The following is a 24250-nucleotide window of genomic DNA, read 5'->3' on the forward strand; positions in this document are numbered from 1 at the left end:
TCAGTCATGTGCAATATCTTCCTGTTTTCTCTACCTGTTTGTTCGTAGAGAAATCAATCCACTTTTTGTTCAAAGACATAACAGGCTTTAAGATGATATAGTAGCACAAGCCCCATTGTCAAAAGGGGAAAGTCTGTACCTAGTTTAAGGCTATTAGATGTGAGGAATTTTATATCATTTTAAATTCATAAGCTTCTACCCTGGCCATTGCCTTCCTATGCAGTTCTGCTCAATTCTCATTTCCCTTCACTGCTCCATCTGGGATTTAACCCATTGACTTGGATTGCTCTGGTAGAATTTCAATCAGGCCAATCAGCAAACAGAAGACGTTGTGAATGATGAGGAAGATTTTTTTGCACTGTTTTATAACTGTAGTCTGCCTGCATTTGGGCAAAGGCAGTGGAGGAAGTGAACATTCAGCCAGTGTTTGATGTTGTTCCAAATATTGAAACGACATCAAACATTCAGCTCGGCACTTCTTCCTTCGCAATGGGGGATGATTGTTATCAGTGCACACAATTTTCATTAAGACTCATACCGTGGTCTAGCATAACGTTTGGCATCACACCCAAACGTTAGCGATTGGTTCAAGTTTTAAACTTCAACAGTGTCCATGCCTCCAGGAAGCAATCCTTTCTGAAGAGCAGAGACTCCAGACCCTTTTATGAAGTTTTTTACCAGGCTAATAAGCTCCTGCTCTCAGTTGCAGTGCACATTGTTATCTAGTCTCTAGAATTACAAGCAGGTAGAGATGTGCCAATCAGGTTTTTTCCTGCCAATACCGATTCCGATCACCCATGAGGGCCGATCACCGATACCGATCACATAATTATTATTATTATTATTTTTTAATCATAAACACTACCAGTTACATTATGTGGAAAAAGGAACCATGAATTCACCTTAATTTAGACAAAAAGAGATTATCTGTCTCATGTTAGGACAGCAAAAGTTTTAATACGTATGTAAAATGTATTTTTTTAAGTTAGATGCTGCAGCTTTAAGCTGAGGTTCGGTGTGAAAGTCACTACCAGGTGGAGCAGAAGCAGCGCTCAGTCTGTCAAATATTACTACCTGTTGCGCATAGCAGCGGTTCAACAGCTAGAACAGAACCACATCGTAGCTCAAAGACTTAAATAATTTTGCTGGTTATTTGTTTAGCTTTCTGACCGTCATGCTTATCCGGGTGAGTGTTTGTAGCTGTGCACTGCTTTACCTGCTATCTGATCGCTCTGTATGTCTTTTTTAATGCAGGGAGCTTCGATGTAGCCAAACTCAGTCAAGTATGGCATTGTTTTTATGCCATATTGTGCATTGTGACGTGCTTCAATTTTTCGCAGCAACACACAAACTTCCCCATTCACTCAGTGCGTTATAGTTCCACATCGCTTAGGATTTGTTGCTGCGCATTTGCGCAGTGTGAAGGAAAGAGGAAAGAGGCAGGCTGCGAAATGAGAAGCAGGTGATCGGTTTGTGTGATCGGCAACAAGAGACCGTGATCGGCGATCACCGATCATACACTTTTTCACGGAAATCGGCCAATTATGATCGGTGGCCGATCGATCGGCACACCTCTACAAGCAGGTATAAAAACATTGAGTCTCAGTTTCAAAGGTTTTGTTGCTTCATGTGGGACTTTAATGGACATTGATAGATTAACCTCCTAAACACTTTTGAGGAAGGGTCTTCTTTTTTAATTCACACGCAATACGATGTATATATTCACCTAAAACTATATGTTTCCTTGAGAGATCAAGCAAAAGTATGTTTCTCAATATCTCTTTTTATTCCGGCATTTACTTGTGGACTTTTCAAGTCTTTTGTGTTACTCCAGGAAGTAAAAATCATAATTTTGATGTACTTGCATGCCCTTAATCAGGTTTTACCAGGGGGGGAAGCTTGCCTCAACTTGTAACATTCAATAGACATTGTTTTTGTGGATGACTTTGTGACTGTTGCATTGGTGGGGATCTAACCAGGCACTTGCGTGTCCGGTAGAAGATTGATCTAAACTTAATTTGAAGCTTTTCACAAAAAGCAGCATTAATTTTTTAACCTGGCATTGGTTCTGATGGCTTTGGCTCTTTATATTAGCAGGATTATTACACTTTTCATTGATTAAATTAATTGTAGCTTTGACCCATAGCTCATTAAATATACCAACATAAGTTTTCTGTTGAATGCAAGCGTTGATTCCTGGACTTAAGTAGCCTGTGTTATCTGCATTTCACACTGCTGGATTTTTGTTTTTCTTTTTAATTTAGCCCCCGTCACCGCAACCTAAATGTGACGCTGACCCCATTTGTGTCAATCCACAACACTTGTTGCACTTTGACTTTGAAATGTTCTTTACACCACATCCTTGTGAAGCTTGCACATTGTTCAAAAACCTTAACTTGTGATACAGATTTTGTTTGCACTTCAGCAGCTGTATCTCAATTAAAATATGACTGAAAAAGTTTCTTTTGTTTTATACAATATAACACATAATGATTCATTCGTCTTTACAGTTTGATTACAACTAATAAAAAATCAAAATGTGTTTATTTTTTTTGTTGACATTAAATTATTTTCATAAAGAAATGTGGGCCTACTGAAAAGTATGTTCATATCAGAGGTCGCTTTAATGGAATATTTTCCGCATTTGACTGGTTATTTTTTTTAAACGACAGGAAAATTTAAAGCCCGTCTGTCATTTGACAGATTATAATTAACACCCTTAACTGGCGCACATGCACACACATTACAGACTTTACTCTAAGAGTTAATCGCAGAGGCAACTAAACCCAATTAATAAAAATCCTTTCTGAATATCATCTCATGGACATTGAACTAAATGGATCTTTCTGACCGGGAGCTGAGAGCTTGTTGAAGAGTTATGGACCGGAGGCCTTGGAGTGCATCTGGTTCAGAAGCGCATTACAAACCTTTGATAGAAATGGCACGTTTAATTTCAGTCTCCATTACATACAGAACAGAAAACTAAAGAGAATGCAATGTTGTATTAATCCATTTATAGTCTAAACAGAGGAGTGGGCAGTTTATCTTGAGGAAATAAATACAAGTGCAGAAATTAATTAGACTGTAACATGCGCAGTCCGCTGCACAACCAATGCGGACACGTCTCCGCCGCTGCAAAGAATTAAACTTAACTCATCCTGCGGTTTTAACAAATGGAGCTGAAGACGTTACCCTCCCGTGCCCAGAAAGAGAGTGGAGCTCAGAAGCGCGGCAGACGTAACATCTGTCCATTTCGGGAAAGTGAAACCACGTAAAAAAAAAAAAATCCTCATAAAAGGGCACATCTGGACCGCACCGGGTAAAAAAAAAAAAAAAAAGTTCAACTAATCGGTTTGGATGAGACAGATCTGACTGACCGATGAACTAGCGCAAATTTCTCCGCAGATGCGAACCAGGAGGAATTTTTTGAGGCTGAGTTCAGACCTCAGCAGGTGAAGTGATGTAATTTAAGTGGAGTCGTTTAATTTATTATAAGTTATTGGGGCCATAGTCAGTGGTTTTTGTCACTACGGAGAAAAAGTTAGATCCGTTCATCTGCTTTATGTGTGATGGGATCTGGATTCACGGTTCAACTAGCTGAATATTAACTAAACCGCATAAAATGCGGTTAAATAGTCGATGTTAATGTGATTATAATTTGACGGATAAAAATAGTACATGACCGATTTATTTTATTATTTTTTTAATCCTGTTGGTCAAAATGACGGAGAACAATAAAGTTTAGCGCGACCTCTGGTTGATATATGCAGTTCATACCTGATGAAGCTTTCTTACAGGAATTACTACATAAAATTTGCATAGTGACTATTCATAGTGACTATTCATGATTTTTCTTCCATTTAACTTTCTATTAATATAGCAATAACCTATTGTGACTTAACCTCTTGATAGTGTTATGTCAGCAGCCATGACGAAACATAACATGCATAAAACAAATTAAAAACGACAATTTTTCATGTAATTAGATTTTCTGACCAAATAAATTTAGTTTTGTAGCCATAATTAACAAAATAACGTAAATCAGAACTTTAAATCTGTCAATGTATTTTGCAATGAAGACTTTTTGTGTTTTTATTTCCTGTCCTGATAAAATAATTTAATAACATACAAATATATTGAAGTGAACTTTAATATTGAAAACGGCAGTGTTATTTAAGTCTGTCGCAATAAGCAATTAAGAAATTAACCGCATGATAAATTAAGTCGAGTTTGATAACTTCCATTCCGATTATTAATATTTTTTAAGGTCAATATTGTTTACAGAGACTTCATAATCCATTTTATTTGCAATTTTGGTTGTGTTTAGTTTTTATTTCTGTTCTATTTATTGTTTTTGGTTGTGTTTTATTCTGAAATTTTAAAATATCTTCCAGTTTAAATGTTCTTTATAAAATTTAAGTTTTTTGATCTTGGAAAGACCAAAATACTTAAATTTGAAAGAGCGAATGTACAATATTATGCCATTTTCAAATTATTACTTGAAAATTGTTCCAAAACAACAACGTTATAACTCATCAGGCTAATTACTGGGACAATTTATTGTCCAGCAAAATTAGTTATAGTGATAGGCTACGACTAAAATGAATCTTGTTTTGTTCTATTTCCCTCAGAGAATCGACACAACCACCTGAAAGATTTCATGCTGGTGGTGTCGATAGTGATCGGAATGGGTGGCTGCTGGTTTGCCTACATCCAGAATCGTTACTCAAAGGACCACATGAAGAAAATGATGAAGGACTTGGAGGGTCTCCAGCGGGCTGAGCAGAGTTTGCATGACCTACAGCAGAAGTAAGGGCTCTTCCCACCACCCTCACTGCAAACTGTTCAATGATGCAAGGACTTTGCCCTCTATGGCTGGAGGTTTATATTGTTTTAGAATAGAGGGCAGTATTAATTACCGTATTTTCCGCACTATAAGACACACCTAAAAACCTTCAATTTCCTCAAAAGCCGCCAGTGCGCCTTATAATCCGGTGCGCCTTATATATGGACCAATATTGAGCCACAACAGGTCTAACAACTACGGTAAGCAGCCGCCGACTTCATTTTCGCCCGTAGAAGAAGAAGCCCGCGGTGCATGCTGAGAGTTGTCAGAACGCTGGTTTGTTCATAAAGTTTGACTGACCTATCTACCTACTGACCTGATAATCAGGTCATCTGCAGGTCATTTAGGACCACGTTCTCCACGAACATGCTGTGCGCGAACGGAGAAGGGTGACCATCGTCCGGCCACGCCCCGGCCCAGTCGCGGAAGGTTCTCCTCGCCGACCGGAGTCGGACTGTTTTGTTGACATTCTTTATGTCAACAAAGTGGCTTTAGATATTCATCCGGGGTGCTTCGACTTTGGTAACCCAAGTGCTTACCAAAGCCTGGGGGGTCGGGTGAAGAGAGACAGAGACTGCGGCGGAAGCGTGTCGGTTGGTCTGTGTTACCCAGAAAGCAGTTGGGCACAATATCGCAACACCAACACCGTGAGTGAAACAATGACTGGGGAAGCCTACTATATAAAGTACTCGGGGACCACTTCTTTATTATTACACATCCACATTTGTAAAGTACGGAACAAATTGCGTCCGGTATAGGTTCAATACGGGACGGGTGGCAACCCTAACTGTACCGTCTATTCTATGCGCCTTATAATACGGTGCGCCTTATATGTGAAAAAAGGGTAACACTTTATTTGAAGGGGGGTGAATAAGACTGTCATGACACTTTCATAAACATGACATAACGCCTGTCATGAACATGAATAAGCCTTCATGAATATTTATGACTGTTGTCACAAAGCATCATTCTGTAAATTATGACATTTTTAATACAAAGTTGACATTATTCAAAATGTCTTTGTTATGACAACTTGACATTAACCAAGAAATCATTAATGTTTAAACTTTACCTTTAATAACATAAAGTTACCTAATCTTTAAAGTGCAATCAGTAATACTTTTATAACAAATTTATATCAGTAATGATTTCTTGGTTAATGTCAAGTTGTCATAACACAGACATTCTGAATAATGTCAACTTTGTATTAAAAGTGTCATAATTTACCGAATGACGCTTTATGACAACAGTCATAAATATTCATGAAGGCTTATTCATGTTCATGACAGGTGTTTATGACAGTGTCATGTCAGTCTTATTTACCCCCCTTCAAATAAAGTGTTACAGAAAAAAGTTTTAAAATAGGCCATTCATTGAAGGTGCACCTTATAAGCCGGTGCGCCTTATAGTGCTGAAAATACGGTATATATCTGTTGTCATGGTCGACTGTTAAGCACATAAGATATTAGGAAATAATGAAACATAACCTGCTCTTTAAATTGGGTAAATAAAATGAACAACCGCACCATGTGGATTATAAATGCATGGAAAAACTAGGTCAAAGTGCAGTCCACATTACTGGAAATAACTACCCACATACTGGTTCTATTGAGCTTTGAGGTGAAATGGTAACTCTTGAGGTTGTGATTAAAAATAATTATAACCTGATGGTCAGAATCCTTCTGGTTTCTGGTAAGAAAAAGCAGGTAAAGAAAACATCTACTTTCTTCTTGGAGTAACATCTGCTGCTGTTAATCAATCTGAGGGACAAAATCTTTAAAGCTGCAGTATATAACTTGTATAAAAAATAAAATTGTTACATATTAGTTAACTACCACCAGGCCATGAGAGTATGAGACAGATAATGTGTCTTCCCTGAGCTACTGCTGCCTTCTTAAGAAAGGAACCGCTTCTGGTCAGAAACAGTCAATCAAAGCCAGGACGAGTGCTTTAGTGCTGTCAATCAACCTTGTGAACACGCTGCTAAATGTGCTAATGGCAGAAAAACAGCTCGGGCACAGGCTGATTGACAGCACTAAGACCCGCCTCATGGCTCTGATTGGTTGTTAAGTTAGCACTGGGAGAAAGCAGAGGAGCTCGATTTGTTTATTTATTTCTTTTTTTTTATTTCACAGTTTATCTGTTTCACACTATACTGTCACAACATATAAAGGTTACATACTGTACCTTTAAAGCAGGACCAGAGTTATTGTCTACCAGAAAATCAGAAATCTAAACAGATATTTGCTTCTTTGTCACAAGGTCTCTTAAATACAAGGCTGCAGATATTTATAGCACACTCAGATAATAGGATATTTTTTAAACACAGTGTGAAAATCTATACAAGGACGCTGGCCTTGTCCAAATTTTTCTTTTGAGGTAAACATAGTTGCCTTGTTTCCATCTCAAATTCAGCTTTTCTTGGGTCTCTTGCTCTAAACCTTTGTACATGTGATCTGAAGAAGGCATGAGGTTGGCACATGACTCTGATTCTTTTATGTTGTGTTTTAGTTCATTCCAGGATAAAGTTACTAATTTGAGCAAAATAGCACTTGGCTAATTAGCAAGAGCCACTTGCGGTTTCATGACCTACCCAAGATGTTATAAAACATATCCATCTTTTTGGACCTGGTAATGCTCTGAATTGCCTGGAGGAATTCTGAGAATGTGCTTCAAAGCTTGCGGTTGATCTTCCTATACCTTAAAAGGATACGTGGTCATTTCCTACACACGTCAGGCCTTTTTTGTTGTTTTCCTAGATTTTCCATCTCTAAATTTAGATGCCTAATATTTGACATGGCTGTCGGTGCAATAGTAGTCGAAGGTTTATGAAAAAGAATGAAGTCTTAGATTAATATTTTGCTATGTTTCTCTTAATACAAATGCTTTGAAACTTTAAAAGAAGAGACAAAAAGGTTTGGCCAAATATTTGGTCTGTCTGCTTTCAGAAAGAGTGGCGGAAAAAGATACTTTAGAGAAAGTCAGATGACGTTTGATCTGCGGTTTGCTGTAAAGCAAGTAAAAGACAGCAAACACGTGACAGAGGATGGTCCGGTCAGACGAGACATAAATCAAACATTTGGGCCTATAAAAGTAGTGCTACATGTTGCAGAACACACTTTACATAAAGCATGGTGGGGGCAGCATCATGTGGTCATCAGAATGTTTTTTTATTTGTTTTTTTTAGCATTGAAATGAAAGGTTGTAGTTGAGTACAATTAGGAATCTGTGTCAAGATTTGAGTATTGTTCAGATGCATTTTCATCTAATCTGTGCTGGATTCATTATTCGGCACATAGATGTGCAAATCTGATAGAAACACACCTACAATACTTGCAGCTGTAACTGCAGCAGAACATGCTGCTTTAAAATGAGAAAGAAGACACTGAGGACACACAATCCACTGTTTTCCTACATTTTTGGCTTCTATTTATTTATGTGTAATTTATTTTATCTATTTTATCCATTATAATTGCTTGTTCTTTTAGACTACTGCAGCCCTTTGAGATTATAAAATACAAAGGATATTAAAAATGAAATCTATTATTGCTTCTTAGAGGAGCTGATGACAAATGTTTTTTTTTTATTTTAAGAAATGCAGCACCAATCTACTATCTTCCATGCATACTTTGTATTGGTCTATTACACCAAACATTTGCAAACTTAAGGCACACGACTTGATATTTTGTTGAAACAAAATATCAAGTCACATTTTTGCATAAATTGTTGCATAAATGTGCAACAATTTATGCGTTTATTGTGGCGTTTAAGTGGTTAAATGTTAAAAAAATCATTAAAAGGCATTAGATTTGATTAGCTGATTTCAGTAGAAACCTTCATTTAACTCTGCTTATGGTAATCAAAAGGAAAATGAACAAATGTTGGTAAATTAGCCTGCCATCAATCCGCCAATAGAGCCACATGCTTCTGCTAGGAGGGCAGGTCAGCTGTGCTCCTCTAATAGAACAGTTTGAGCACTGCTAATGCTGTTTTCTCCTTTTAGTTTAACACTTCTTCCTCAGGCAGATTGTAAATCATGCTGTCATGCTAACTAGCCAAATGATCAATTTTAGCTACTGATCAAAAAAAGGGAAATGCCTTCCACCTAGGGGTGTAGCAATACAATAATTTCACGATATGATACAATATATGATACTCTGGTCACGATATGATCGATATGTATCACGATATTTGGCAAGCGACATGATTCAGTGCATTTTTACGATTTTTTGGAAGATTTTAGAAGAACAGTGATTTTAGTGATATTTTTTGTTCCATAGACTTGAATTTAGTTAGCTGAAAACTGATTAAAAGCAGCAGCGACACAATACCTGACTCTGATTGGACAGAGTCTAACAGTCTACAGCTGGACAAAATGAATCAAAGATGCAGTGAGAGAATTAGTTTCTGTCATTTAATTCAAGTGGATTTGACATAAAACTCAAAAGTTTAAAAGATGATCCAGGAGCAGAGTGGGGAGATTATCAGCCTATGTAGACTCTCAGTCTGCAAATTATTGCACTTATGTTGCAGTCTCTGATACTCTTCATCAGTTGCTAATAAGAATGATCGTTCAGCCATCGTTAACATGGAAATCCTCACTGCGCTGCGGATTCCGGCTGCGGTTTTCCCCTCTTCGTCTTCCTGCTCAAAACACAGCGCCACTGCATGCTGCACACCCTCTTCGGATGCTATCAACCCCTGTGCTGCGTGTTCATTCTTCAGGTAATCCTTTATATACAGAACAGAAACCGCTAAGCTAAAAACAAATTACGAAGTGGATGCCACCAGTCGAACTTTGCATTCATTTCGCCATCTCACTGCTTTTGCAGCTGCTCCGTTCGCGTCGCTACTCCATTCCGCTTCTCTTTCACGGTTGCTTGCGCAACTTTACTTCGTCTCTCAGCAACAAAATACAGCCCATCGTTATTTATTGAAGATTTTAGATTTCCAAAAACACAGGAATCCAATGTTGCGTTTCGTTTTTTACGTTTGGAAGCTCATTCCCTTTCACATAAAGGGAAAAGCCGGGGAATGGCGGCGCTTTTGACATTTCTCTGACATTAGGAAAAATATGGTTTACTAATTTTAGCATAACTCCGGTTATACTTGACCTATTAACACTATTTAAAAACTGGTGTGTAGTTTATAATTTGCACTTTAAGCTCAAGTTGAAAGTGAGACTGAGGGAGGCGGAGTCTTGCTGCTACACTGTAACAAACTAGACGTTAAAAAGACGCTATAAGGCTATGGACCCCTATGGCTTAACGGATCGCGGATGAAAAATCGATACATTGTGAGGGCGGAAAATATCGATATATATTGCAGAATCAATATAATTATACACCCCTACTTCCACCCAGGCAGTGTACTCTTGGCTGATTTTCCTACTTTTAAAAAAAAATCATTTTTTAATCATTTTGCTTCCCAGCAGCAAAAGTATTTGCATTTGGTTGATATCAGTTGAGGTTTGACTGTGGCGAAGTTGTGACGGTATTTGAATCTTACAGTGTGTGTGTGTGTGTGTGGACATGCAGATGTTGACAAACTTCTAATTGCTGAAAGCTTGAAATGTGTCTTCATTATGTTGCAGTTTTGGACAAAACAATTCAAGTAACTTTATGTGTTGCAACCTTTACAGTTTTGCTGAAAGAATTAATTGGCTTAATCGTAATTAATCAATTATTGAAATGATCGTCAACTGCTTTGGTAATCAATTAATGGACATATAGACTCAAAAAAAAGGCAAACTAGTGAAACCAACACACTCAGAGGGGTATTTAAGCAAAAACAGTACAGATAATAGAAATACATTTTGCATTTAAGATAAAAACAACTCTGTCTGTAAATATGTTTTAGCCAAAACTCCTCAAATTTGGCACAGTTTCCTCAAATTTGCTGTAATACAGGGAGCAACAGGATATCTTCTCCGTCTACAAAAGCTCTTTGAATAATTTTGAATTATAATGAGTTATAACATTTAATTTCCTTCTGAGATCAACAAAGTACTTTTGAATTTGAATTGTTTTAGCTTCACCCGTTTCAGATTCACTAAAGGAAAACTTTTGTTTTTGCATTTTGGCAATAAAATTATTTTCTGAATTAAAAAAATAAATTGGGCCATTTATTTGCATCTTTCAACTTGTTTCTTGTACTAAAAAGGTTTAAGTGATTAAGTATAAAAGCTGTAGAATTTGGCATTTGTTCTATCCGATTAATCGTGAGAATAACTGATTAATCCATTACTAAAATAATCATTGGTCGCAGCCCTACTTTACAGCAGAGTATTTTGGCCATGAGCAAATAATAATTCACTCTTCATAACTTGTAGACTTCTGAGAAGCATCTCTTGCTGAGTGTTTTTCTGTCCGCGAAGAATGGAGGTATGTCCTCTGTGTGTAGTTGATCCCGGCTGCCAGCTGCTCTCTTTCCATACTTTGTAGCAGATCCTCTGGCAGTATCAAGTAGCCAGACTCAGACATGACTTCCCTGTGAGGAAACTGGCAGCATCGGCAAGAGCAGGATTTCCTGTGTGTCTTAAAGCTCCTCTTCTCTGGTGGGAGATGGCAATAATCGTAGTGCTAATTCACCCACATTTGGATATGAATCAGAATTTGGTTGTGGTGTTGCAGACTTGTATCCTGAATGGAGACGAGGACTGCGTTAGCTGTGAGGGATGTTCATAAGCCAGTTGGCAGGCACACTTATGTAAGATGTAAATATTTTCATATATGCTACCATTTCCTGGTAAGATGAAAAAAACAAAATCCAGCTTTGCCTCGTTAGCTCGGCTCTAACTACCGGTAGGTACAGTTAGGACCGGTGCACAGTAGCAGGAGATTTTCTCTGTATGTTGAAGGTTATTTGAATAATTGCTGAAGTGTGGTTAAGATTAGGGTTGAGTTTATTAGCTGGTCTGCCAACCAGCCACATTTTCCATAGCTGGTGGTCTGGATCAGCTTTCATTTGTCTGCCCTTCTCTGCTTACTCTGTTGTTCTGTTTTAATGTGACCGGGCAAGACTGCTGCTCCCTAGTGACCAAAAGAAAAAATTACACCACTATTACAAAGAAGATTGAAATAATACATTTTTTAAGACATTACCTTCCGTAATTATTACATCTATCAAATCTTTAATTTTGCAGACCAATTGTGATCAGTATTTTGTCAAATTTTTAAAATGATGGCATAAGTCACTTTTTTTTTTTACCAAAAGCGGTTTTTATTTATCTATTTTTAGTTTTTTGCCTACATCATCTGATAATAAAAAGGAGATGCTTTTTACATTTTTTTTTTACAAAATCACTTTTGGCATAAAAATGGTGATGATTTGCAACTTACTTAAATATTTTTGAAAGCAAAACTTTATGCACAAGTTTTGTTTGTGTTTTTTTTTAAGTACTTGCTTAGAGAATATAATAGACATAAAACCTAACTCATGAATCAAAGAGCATAGGCGTATTTGGAATCACACTGTGCTATTCTGAGGCTACTTACTGACAGCTGCTGCCATTTCTGGCTCTCCTCTTTCTGATGTCACTTTATTGTGAGCAGCTTAGCAGCTGAGTGCGCTGCTCTACTTTTCCACGTAAGCCATTGTTTCCGGTGATGCAGGGCTGATTCACTGCTCACATTCCACACCAAGGTGGCACTCACATGCCACCTGGATGTATACAATTACACCAGCCCTCAAGGTTTTTTTTTTTTTTTTTTTTTTTTGAAAACTTCCATCATTAACTTGGTTTTTAAGAAGAGTTCAATGGAAGTTAACTTTTTTCCCGTTTGCCCCGATCCTGCGTTAAGGCTGCAGATTGCCCAGGAGGAGCATCGGACAGTTGAAGTGGAGAAGGTGAACCTGGAGCAGAAGCTGAGAGACGAGATAAACGCTGCAAAGCAAGAAGCTCAGCGACTGAGAGAGCTGCGAGAAGGCTCAGAGAACGAACTGAGTCGGCAGAAGTATGCAGAAGAAGAGCTGGAACAGGTACCGTCACTCTCATCCATGACGCTCAGGTTAGGTTTAGTTTTTCCATATTACAGGTCCAATGCAAGGGACTAACAAAACAAGTGTTTTTTAATCACTTGTATTCAGGACAGGTGTTAGTTTCTGGTTCCTGTAGTGTAAACATGTTTTATATTCCCTTTTCATTCTTCAGCTTATTTTTTTAAATGCATAGCAATGATTAAGTAATTTCACATTTCTACTCCACAACAGTAAAGGTGATACATAAAGAGGAAAAATAAACAGTTCAAGAAGAGGCAAAAGCTCCCTTATAAAAAACCTAAATATTATAGGAAAATATCCAAAACTACAATCCTTCATCAGTTGATCATAAATCTATGAAATATAACCATTAAAAATAAAAATAAAAACATATTTAAAAATGAGTGGGAAATTGAATAAAATCTGTAACAATAACTAATAATAATTACAACTCTTTAAGTACAATTTTAAATAATTTACAGAAGGCCAGGCTTTCACTGAGTCGTTCCAATGTTTGAAAAAACTGCTGGTCAGATGAATGAAACTGCAAATTTGATTTAAAATAATGAATGAAATGCATTGGTATTTTGTTTTGGAAATGAAACCGCAAATTAGAAAAATGGTAATATTCTAAATGAAAAGAATCTGTAGTTCCTTAAACAGAGGAGCAGAAGGACAATTAGAATCTGAAGTAAAAGAGGTAAACCCAGCAGTTCTGGCCTGTTGTACATTTAAAATGTAGTTAAAATGCATCAATGCAGTTCAAAGTGCTTTATACTATAAAAACAATACAGTTACCAATTATGAAACAAGCAACAAATATTATCATCAAGTAAATATATGTCAAATATAATAATTAGTGCTCCAGTTATAACATCACCTACACAAATTGATATAATTGGTTTGATAGACGTGTTTTGGCTGTTATGTAGTTTTCTGAACATTTGTTCCAGATTAGTGGAGTATTACAACTAAATGCTGCTTCTCCATGTTTGGTTCTCAATCTGAAAGTGTGTGATGACATTTTGATCAGTGCAGTTCTGCAGAGCGTTGCACAAGACAGTGTGGTTTATTGTCCTTCAGCGTGATGAAACAGGACCTCATTCAGCACTTCTGTTAGTTTAATTCTGATCTTTGGCCAAGTGTGCAGTTCAGGCTCCAAGATGTTACACAACATTAAAAGAGACTTTGTGAGAGAACCCAGGATTCAGATTTTTGTGTCTTTTACTAATCCTCTGTTGTAATATTGGCTTTTTGGAAACTGACAGATGCTTTCTTTTCCATGCACTATTTCTCTGTTTGTCAAATTGTTTGTGCAAGGTCATCAAACCCATGAATAAATGCAGACCTGGCTACTGACATATTCCCCAAAAACCAGACTGGGAGAGGCTAACGTTTGGTTTAATGAGACACATACCAAACTTGTCACTCAACTATTCTTAGCACGTTCATTTTAATGTAATAAAATCTTATATTTATTAAAAACATCTGTTTAATTTTGCAGAAATTAGAAAATTGTACAACAGTAAACATTAGTTGTTTCCAGATTGTTGTTGTTATTGTATCGTTCTATATTTTTGTCTTAACCTTGTTGTAGGTGCGCATGGCTCTAAAGAAAGCTGAGAAGGAACTGGAGTCTCGAAGCGGCTGGTCTCCTCCAGAACCTCTTCAGAAGTGGTTGCAGCTCACCCACGAGGTCGAGGTGCAGTACTACAACATCAAGAAGCAAAATGCCGAACGGCAGCTCCTGGTGGCCAAAGAAGGGGTGAGCACAACAACAGCATCAGTAGAATTTATTGCATTTGTTTTTTAAATGATGATACACCAGGTGAATTCTACAGATTAGTGCCTCTAAAAAAATAAAAGAATTCAAGCTTTATTCTCAGATTTTTTACCTTTTTTTTCAGAATTCTGACTTCTGATTATTTGTTAATTGTGTTAGCAAAATAATCACAAACATTTCTTTATTATAGGATTTCTAAACCGCACATTATACACACTGAAGGCCAACCAAAATTTATTTGGTAGATTTGAGTTTTAAGACCAGATTTGCCGGAATTGTTTTAACTGTTCAACAAATCTTATTCGGAGGAAAAAACCCAAAATTATTTTTATTTTTTTCCATTGGCTCTAATCCTCTTCCATACAACTGAGACCCATTATCCTAATGGGACCAGAACGAGCAAAAATTATTTGCTGGTTCTGTGTCTTCAGTACAAATATAAGAGATAAATTTCATCTTAACATATATGAGTGAAAATAGAAACTAAGCACTAAGTTTTGCTTTTTGCTTCACAGGCTGAAAAGATCAAGAAAAAGAGAAACACTCTCTTTGGGACATTCCATGTGGCTCACAGCTCCTCACTGGATGATGTGGACCATAAAATCTTGGCTGCAAAGTAAGTCAGAGTAAACAACAGTACAGAAAAATTATAGAAAATATCTTGGAGGTTGTTATGCATCATTATTTATGTGTTTTTTTGTAATATTTCCTCAGACAAGCGCTTGGTGAGGTGACCGCCGCTCTAAGGGAAAGGCTGCACCGCTGGGAGAAGATTGAGATCCTCACAGGTTTTACTATCGTCAACAACCCGGGCCTTCCCTCGCTGGTTTCCACCCTCAATCTCGACGCCAGCTTCATGGGCGGCAGAGCCACACCGCAGCACTTCGTCATGTCTGACGACATGGACGACTTGGACGAAGGCGTGATGTCTACTGGAATCCTGCAATGTAAGGGTTCATTCGAATCTGTTCCCCAAGGTTCGGGGATTAGCAAACGACTCCCTAAACAGCCAAAGACTGTGGTGGGAAAATGAAAAGAGAAAACAAAATCAACCCACATGACAATTGGAGAAATTGCCTTTTTGCCTCAATCTCCTACTGGTGATGGAGGTGGTATAGTAATTGTTTGTAAATAATTGTTTTCAAGACCGTTGGATTTGTTCATGTACTTTAACTGTCTTGTTTTTAAAACAGTTGCAGTTTACATGATTTTTGTACCTTTCAGAATTTTTGGGCTAATATCCTGTCTATAGTGGCATATTAGGGTCAATGTAGATAGAGGAAATAAAATTAAATTTCTGCCAAAAAAAAAAAAATCTGAATAATGTCCGGATTTTAGAATAATGTTAGAAATGTTCCACAAAAATAAAAGTTGTTTTAAAAGTTGTACTTTTAAAACAGCCAGAAATTTTTAGATTAATCTCAGGAATTTTCTTGAAATAATTTGAACATTTCTGAGTTTCAAAAGTCAAAAATTTAACTCTTTAAGCTGAAACTTGTCCTTTTTTCTAGAGAATTTTTGAGATCTAAAAATTCCTAGGTTTTTTGGTGGAAATATTCTCTATTTCTATCTACAGTGGCCCTAACACGCTGTTGTAGATTTCCGGGCACATGTTTTATTAACCTTTTTTCCGGGCGGTACTGATTTTCAGCAATTCCGATTTCTCTTTAGAAATTGTAATATAGGAAGAGTAGCCATAAAATGTTTTTTTTTTTTTTTTGTTCACCGTTTTTTTTTTTTTTTTCTTTTATTATTGCTATTACTGTTGACATTAGAAGCAGAGACAATGTCTCTAAGGGATGTTACCACAGCCTGGAAGCTCTCAGGTACATAGACAGGGATGTACACTGTCCAGAAAAAACATCTGATTGTTTTTTGTTTTTTTTTTTGTTTCCTGGCCACTCAGAGGTCAGGGCCACTTTCAAATCGTGCATCTCTATTTTTGTTTTTGTTTTGCAAAATATCTTAATGTTCTAAGTGTTTACTTAAACTCCAGGCTATTATTAACACTGAGGCCTTCTGTGACTTTTTTTTTATTGAAAACTGAACTGTTCAGAAAAATATACTTCTTCATAAGAACATGTTTTTGTGTTGATATTTTAATGTATCATGCAGCAGTATTCAGTCTGCCTTTGTGGCAGATCCCAGTTTAGTCATCACTCACATCCTGCTTTCCATCATATTTCCATCTATTCCTCTAACTTGGATTTTCTGTGTGATATTAGATTCTTTTAGAACACTCCTCTTACATTTCAGCCTCCCAAACCACTTCACTGTTTTGTCATGTTATTGAAACTTTTCTAGTTACTAATTAGACAAAACATTAAGCATTACATCATGTGTTTTAACACATGCAAGTCTTTTTATCAATATTAATTGCACTCCCTTTCTGACTCCCCTCTTTTTTTTCTTTTTTTTTTTACACACCACTTTTGTTTCTGTTTTGCTCCCAACACTTTCCCATTGGCCTCACTTTAGATGGCACACTGCAGCTGAGGTGGTGAGTCAGTGACCTGCTGCTCAGTGCTTCAGATTGCCAGTCCATAAGGAAGTATTCTGGTTGGCAGTTATTCGTTCCCAAACTCAGTCTTCAAACTGCCTTTCCCTTTGACCCGTCTGTAATTCTTTTTACCTGTATGTTCTGGGCCACAGCTGAATGAACAGCCAATGCTGTTCATCAGAGAACTCTACTAATACTTCCTTAGTTACTGCTCACCACATAAAGTCCCATCTCCATATGTGGCTTTTACCCGATTCACTTCTGTAGTTTTGTCTCAATAACATTCAAAAAGTTTCAGTTTTACTTATTTAATATTTTTTCTTGTTTGGAAAGCACCATAAATACATTCTGTAATTTTCCTCTGGTGCATTAATAAGGCATTTATAAAGTTGATGCAAAGTTTGAATTGGTCTTCTTTAGGGATGAAGCAGTTTATGGGACTAATTGTGATTAATTCAAATAAAAAAAAGTTATTGATTAAAAAACTATTTAATTATTGACATAGTTGTAAACTAATTTAGTAAATTGTACTACTAAGTTGGTAATAAAATGTACTAATTACAAAATTTACTAATTTTGAGTAAATTTGTAATTAAGAAATTTTATTTTTTTAGTATAAAAACTCAAAAAGGTTATTTACTGAAAAATATAGCATTTTTATTTACACTCAGAGCAGTGGTTAAGCCAAAACTCAATAAACAATACATCCAGTTTGCATTTTAGATTAACAAAAAAAACCTTTGTCTCGACATAAGTTCTAACAAAAACTCAAGTTGTTTAGTTTTAGCTTCACCTGGTTCAAATTTTGTTTAAAAAAATGTCTCCTATTAGGCACCTTTTCTACCCAATTATTAATCGATTAATACAAAAAATAGATTTTTTTCTCTTTTTGCATTTTTTTTGTTCTTTAAATGCATCAAAACTACAAACTTACTATTTTCTGTAAATGCATCAAATACAATCATGCTTTTTTTTGCCAGTTTAATAAAAAATCTGATAAATGTAAAGGATTTATTCCCTCCCTCACTCTTTATTTCAATCCATTCGCCAGCATCCCTCCAGAAATATCTTCCAGCCCTAATAAACCTTTAAATTAAACAAAAGTCTAAACATAATAAATCTTTAGAATTTATTTATTAATCTTGTTTGGAATACAAACTTTTTGCTTCCATCAAAGAACCTGCAGAACCGTCTTCTCTCTATTTTCTGTTTTATTTGATGAATCTGCAGGTTGGACCTAAAACAAAAAAGAAGAAATATTTATATCGGCCAATAATGGCCTTATTGGTGCATCTCTGAGTAACATCCCAACAATCTCTTCCTCTGTTAATTTTTTCTCTTCTTCCCTTCTTCACCAAAATCTATCCTGTCAGTGTTTGCTACTAATGCTGTGGCTTTTCCCTGCAGCTCCCAGTATGATGTCCCTGCGCCAACGCCACATTGACCCCCTGCTGGCTTTGGGTTCCCAGAGGTTGGTAGAGAGTTCCCTGCTTGCGGAGCAGCAGGGAGAGGGCAACCCTTACCCGTCTAAGCCTAGGCCTGCCTTCAGACAGTCTCGAAGTCATTCGTTCGGGCAACTCGAATGTCTGCCTCTGCAAACTCTCTCCTCAGCTGTGTCTCACCCATCAGTCATCTGCTCTTTCAACCCGATCCCTCAGTCTGTGCAGTCCTTTTCCTCTTCCTCCTCCTGCTTGCCCAGCACCGTTGCTGGCGGTGTCGCCCTTCATTCTTCCCATGTACATCATGCTACTTTCCAGCCCATGGACCCAATTCCTGATTATATCTCCAAAGTTCGCTCCTCATGCAGCGACAGTCTCGGGTACCTGTCTCACTCTACACTACGCATGTGTGTGGTCCTTTTTATTCTTTTATTTTTCTAACCATCTTTGTTTTTTTTAACACATTTTTTTAACACATTTTCAGTGTTGGGTTTTGTCACGCAGTAGTTGAAGTCATTGTGTTTACCTCTTAAAGCAGTTACTCTCTCCTTTTTCAACCTTTTTGCAGTGCTCCTGACATTCATTGCCTTCCACAAGCGTGAAGTTCCACTACACAGGCTTCGCTCAGCATGCTGCTTTGCAGACATAGTGCAGATGAACCTAAGCATGAAATTAGGGCTGGGCGATAGATCGGTTTTTATCGATTATTCTATTAAAATAGGCTTTTGAAGATTAGATTTTTGGAAAATCTTTTATTTTTTTCACCAATGGGCTCGTTGTGTTTCCAAAGTTCAGAGTGATGTCAGCACAGCCAAGTCCACAATCTTGTTTGACAAACTTACTTCTATTAATTTTTTCTTTAGGACCTATAAGGACCAGGCTACTTTTTTCTCCTTAATTACAAGAATAAAGTCATATTATTAAAAGAACACAGTCGTAATATATTGAAAATGGAGCAGTAATTTTATGAGAACCCAACATTAAAAATAAAAAATTCAAATGACAATTTGGTATTAGATTTACAGATAATGAAATGCTTCTTCTTTTAACACATCGGCGTCAGATTATTGTCATGCAAACGAGCCTAAAGATCTACACAAACTGATCAGATCTTGCTTACAGAATGAATTTTTCTCATTAAAATGACTTCTTTTTGTCATGGTAAAATTGCACCTTTATTCTGCTAATATTGAGGCTATTCTTGTAAATACACCACAATTCTCAAAGCCTGGGCCTAATGCGCTGTTGTAGGGATGATTTACATAAAAATCACCTTTTGAAAATATTTTGTCAATTGTAATTATTTTCTTTGAAAATACAATCTGGTACGAAAAAATAAAGATACCTGCACCGATTGCAGTTTTCTGGCCAATCACCGGTCTTGTTTGAAATGTTGCTAGAAATAGCCTCAACCCTCTCTCATAGTAGAGCAATAGAGGATAGTGGCTAATTTTTAAGACCTGCTTTATGATCAGCTTCACATTTAAGTATCGACCAATCACCGATCTCCCAAAATTAAGAAAATCAAGGCCAATTTATCAGTGCATCTCTAAAAAAGATTTTACTTTTAAGCCATTTCGCCCAGCCCTATCTGGAATACATGCATACATTATGAAACCTATGCATATTTCAAATCCTCCCCCCCCTCCCATCTAATTTTTGTATTTTACGTTGGGCCCCCCTGCAGGGAATTGAACCGCTCCGACTCCGACTCCTCTTTGTCCGTCTCACAAGTCGGCGATCGGCTCTCGGCCTACAGCTCCAAAAGCCACCTGATCAAGCCCACCTCTCTGATGTACGGCCTCTCCGGCCGGGCGGATGACACCGTCTCCCTGCACTCCAACGGAGGGAACCGGATTTATGACGGTGGCGCCACGGAGAACGTCTCCGGAAGCCCCATCCTCATGAAGGAGATCCACCACATGGAGAAGTCGCCCAGTCTGGGAGAGATCAGCAGCTTCTCTGAGTCTTCCCGATCTTTCAGTCCCAACTCAACCGAGCCGGATACGCCGTCCCCGACGGGTGGCCAGGCGGGGGCGGCGGCAGTGGGGGTTAAGGGCAGCACTTGCATCCCACAGCTGTCCTCCAAGAAGAGTCCTCTGGAGGAGGACAGCTGCTCTACGGGAGAAGATACAGATTCCGCGGTCATCCGCAAGAAACATCCCTTCAAAATCTTCAAGAAGCAGAAGAAATGAGCAACATGAACCAAAAGGCTGTCAAAGCTGCTTGACTGTATTCCTCTATTTGTCTTTTTTTTCTTCTTCTTTTTGTAATGTCTTGGGTTTAATTACAGTCAAAAAGATGGCACAATTTGCCGACGTTGCATTTTACCTGTAGGTTCCGACGCCTGCGTTGAACTGTGTGAGCAACCCGCCGACTGGCTTCCTCTGCTCAATGGTCCAGCGTTTGAAGCGGAGCGCGGTGGGGCAGGTCTGTACAGTGGAATGTAAAGTATTATTTATTCCTGCAGGAAGTTGTGCCAGTTCAAAAAGGAAGCGTTTCTCCCTCTTTATTTCTTCCTTTTTTCTTTTTTTCCCCCCCTCGTTCTACAATCTGACATTTTGCATGTCTTCACTTTTGTTTGACTGATATGCTCTTAGTGTTTGCTTGGTTCGTGTTGTTATCCAGCGTAGAAAACACTCGATGTTACTTTGATTACTACCTAGCTGTCTAACCTACAAATTCAAATGAATGCACACTGTTTATTGCGTTTCGTTACTCTTTTAAAAAAAAAAAATTTTAAACTGGCAAGTACAGATTTTTCTGTCATTTGTTGTCAAAGAAGGGTGAATATATATACATTTAGTGGAACTTAAAACACAATAGAGTGAAATGATAGTAGTTTGGCTACACCAAAATGTTACTATTTAGACACAGTGTAACAGTAAAGACTTGTAGATGGAATTCACAAGAAGAACATCTGCTAATGTTATAAAATGACAATCACATTTTAGGATAAGGGCATTTCTTTTTTGTTCAATCTGTACGTTGAATTTGTTCAATCTGTACATTATTGGAATGGTGCAGGATCTTTGTTCTTTTTCTTGCTTTAAAGTCCAGCTTTATTAAACAATAACCACAGATTTAAAAAAAAAGTGTTAAATTAATTGAAACCTACATATGCATCTCATTTAAATTAAATTAATATTGAAAAGTAAATCCAAAACATTTAGTGCAAGAAGTGATGAGAGCTAAACGGGGACAATTTTGAACAATTTATTTCTGTTAATTTCAGCATTGTTTCCAGCTAATGAAAATCCTAAATTCTGTATTTGAGATCATAATGTCTGCATATTACATTTGATAAATGTAACAATCAAAACAGAAGTGTTACATCATGGCCAACACGATTAAGAGGAAGTATGTTCAAGATACGTTTTTTTTTTTTTTCTCCACCATTCTGTCATTGACACCAAATGTAGGATGGAGCCACAAAAGCTAATTGCTGGCTGCTCTCAGTGCTTTATCAAAGCCCGGCTTTGATAAATCAATAAATAAATCAATCACATCCAATTTAGGGACTTTATAAAACTTTAATGCAACTGATCTTTTTACATACAAGGGAACCTTTGTGTTCTTGTGTTTCTGGTACAGCCGTAAATCTGAAGCACAGCCGACATCTGCAGTCAGCAACGGACGACAAAGCCACTTCTCTTGGCTTTCTCTGGGCTAACATTTGCTTTGAAAAAATGATCTGATGGAACGAGAAGAGACTGTTGTGCTAAAAGGAGTAAACAGTGAAGTTGTTCAAGCCAAAAATAGCATCTCTGTGCTAAACATGTAGCAACAGCGCAGACGTCACCAGTACCAACGTCAATGACCACAGTCCACATTTGTAAAGAAATTCCACGAGTGAAACACTGGAAAGTAGAACACTTTGCACTAGTTCAGATTAAAAACAATTGTTATTGAGCTGTCTATTTATTTATTCAATAATTACAATAATTAATTCATTACAGACTCTGCATTTAACTATTGAAAATTTGAATCGAGTCCCACCACTAATTGGGACTTGAGTTGCATATCGCACTCTGAAGCATATCGTTCAGAGTGTAATATGCTTGGATATCACACTCTGAACAACCAGCTTTTGTAAGTAACGATACTTTACTAACATCTCCTACACAACCGACATTCCTGTGAGTTTTCAGGCCATAACATTTGTTGTGCTATAAAAAATACTTGCAGTCAAATTTCTTGAGAAGCTGGATTTAGGGTTTTCATCAGCTATGATAATTATTAAAAAAAAATGTAAGAACCAATTGAAATATAGCAGTGTGTGGATGAATTTAATGAACCGATTCGCCTCTGCTTTGCAACAGATGGATGAAGGTGATCAGATCAGATCTCACATTTTTGATCAGTTCTATTAGGCAAAACTTTAAATTGCTTCTGCTCTTTTCTGTCTTACTGGTCCCCCCTTTTTCCCACTTCAGTTCAATGCAACAAAAAAGTAAGTAGTAATCGTTGTTGGTAAGGGCTACAATTACAATATGTATTTGCTTAGCTGAAGAAATTTTTTTTTTACCATTTAAGATGACTTTTTATAAAAGACTACAAGGTGGGGAAGCAAAACAACCAATCGTGTAAAAGTGCCAAATCTCTGATTTTGTCAGAGGCCTTCAAATTTGTGTTGTGTTTGATCCCTTCGGCCCCTTTTACCCAGAATCCAGAGCTCCAGGATGTGCGCCGTGCTCGTACGTCCCGACTTTAGATGCTGAATGTCCCAGGGTATCGTTACTGTAACAGTACCATAGGTACATGTTTACATTTGTTACAGATGAGTTCAATTCTCAGATTATTTACAACACAGAATGTTGTGCCAGTTTTTAATGCAAGTCGCTTGGTTTTAAGCACAGAGCTATGCATCAGTAGTTGTAGTTGATTTCTGACGAAATGAGGGCACCGGTCAACTTCAGGGCGCTCCTGTTAAATGATCAACCAAAAAGTGCTGCAGAAGACGGTTCGTCCCTCGCCTCGGCCTCGTAGCCGGTGGTTTGAATGCAGAAGACGTGTTTCAATTATTTATTTCAGAGACCAGATTAAAAAATACTTACTGGTACTTCTTAGTTTTTTCTACCTTTCTCCTTTTTGTTTTGTTTAGTTTTTTTCCATCTGCACGACGGCTGTAAATTGAAAATGCCAACTGTGCGCGCGGGTGTGTGTCTGGGTGTCTGTCTCCTCCCAGTATATTGCACTGTAATGTTGATGCATGTCAACTACCATAACAAAACCTATATTGGGTTAAAAGAATGGATTAGCTTCAGCTCTAACCTTGCTACCCGACTTTTCTTCTCATTTTTGAGCTTATATTTATGAATACATGCAGTATATTTGTACAGAGAAAAATGATAATTTTGCATCTGTGGTGATCTAGACTTTGATGGCACTCTTGCATGACAGCAATAAAATATTTTGAATGAAAACAAACTGGGTTTTACTCGTTTGTAATCTGAACTCGCAGATTTTTTTCCATTTTTCTTCTCAGTCTTCTCAACTTCTCAGTCCAACGTTGCTAAGAACCGTTGTAAACAGCCTAATATGAAGCACTGTGACGACGTGTTGAAAGCAGAATGTCTTTTTAAATAGACAGAGGCCACTTTCTTTTAGGTCACGTTTGATATATACAAGGTGTAAGTGTATATCAAACATACATATATACACCTTCAGTATTTTTTCAGATCTTACGCCTGAAAAATACT

General features: G+C 37.4%; 1 protein-coding gene across 4 annotated transcripts in view; it reads left to right on the forward strand.

The window, feature by feature from the left end:
• stim1a (stromal interaction molecule 1a) overlaps window positions 1-23978 on the forward strand; it is a 45741-nt gene extending 21763 nt beyond the window's left edge. For 2 of the 4 annotated variants that reach the window (XM_008424859.3, XM_081614978.1), the window contains exons 7-13: window positions 4632-4809; window positions 12649-12826; window positions 14424-14591; window positions 15125-15225; window positions 15324-15556; window positions 18517-18928; window positions 20236-23978. In XM_008424859.3, the coding sequence (XP_008423081.1) occupies window positions 4632-4809; window positions 12649-12826; window positions 14424-14591; window positions 15125-15225; window positions 15324-15556; window positions 18517-18928; window positions 20236-20743 (1778 nt within the window). In that variant the 3' untranslated portion in view covers window positions 20744-23978. The remainder of the gene's footprint in view (window positions 1-4631; window positions 4810-12648; window positions 12827-14423; window positions 14592-15124; window positions 15226-15323; window positions 15557-18516; window positions 18929-20235) is intronic. The other 2 variants (XM_008424860.3, XM_081614979.1) reach the window with 2 other exon arrangements.
• Window positions 23979-24250: the final 272 nt, after the last annotated feature.

Source organism: Poecilia reticulata, chromosome 13, assembly GCF_904066995.2.
Source record: "Poecilia reticulata chromosome 13, P_reticulata-male-v2, whole genome shotgun sequence".
Classification (NCBI taxonomy): domain Eukaryota; kingdom Metazoa; phylum Chordata; class Actinopteri; order Cyprinodontiformes; family Poeciliidae; genus Poecilia; species Poecilia reticulata.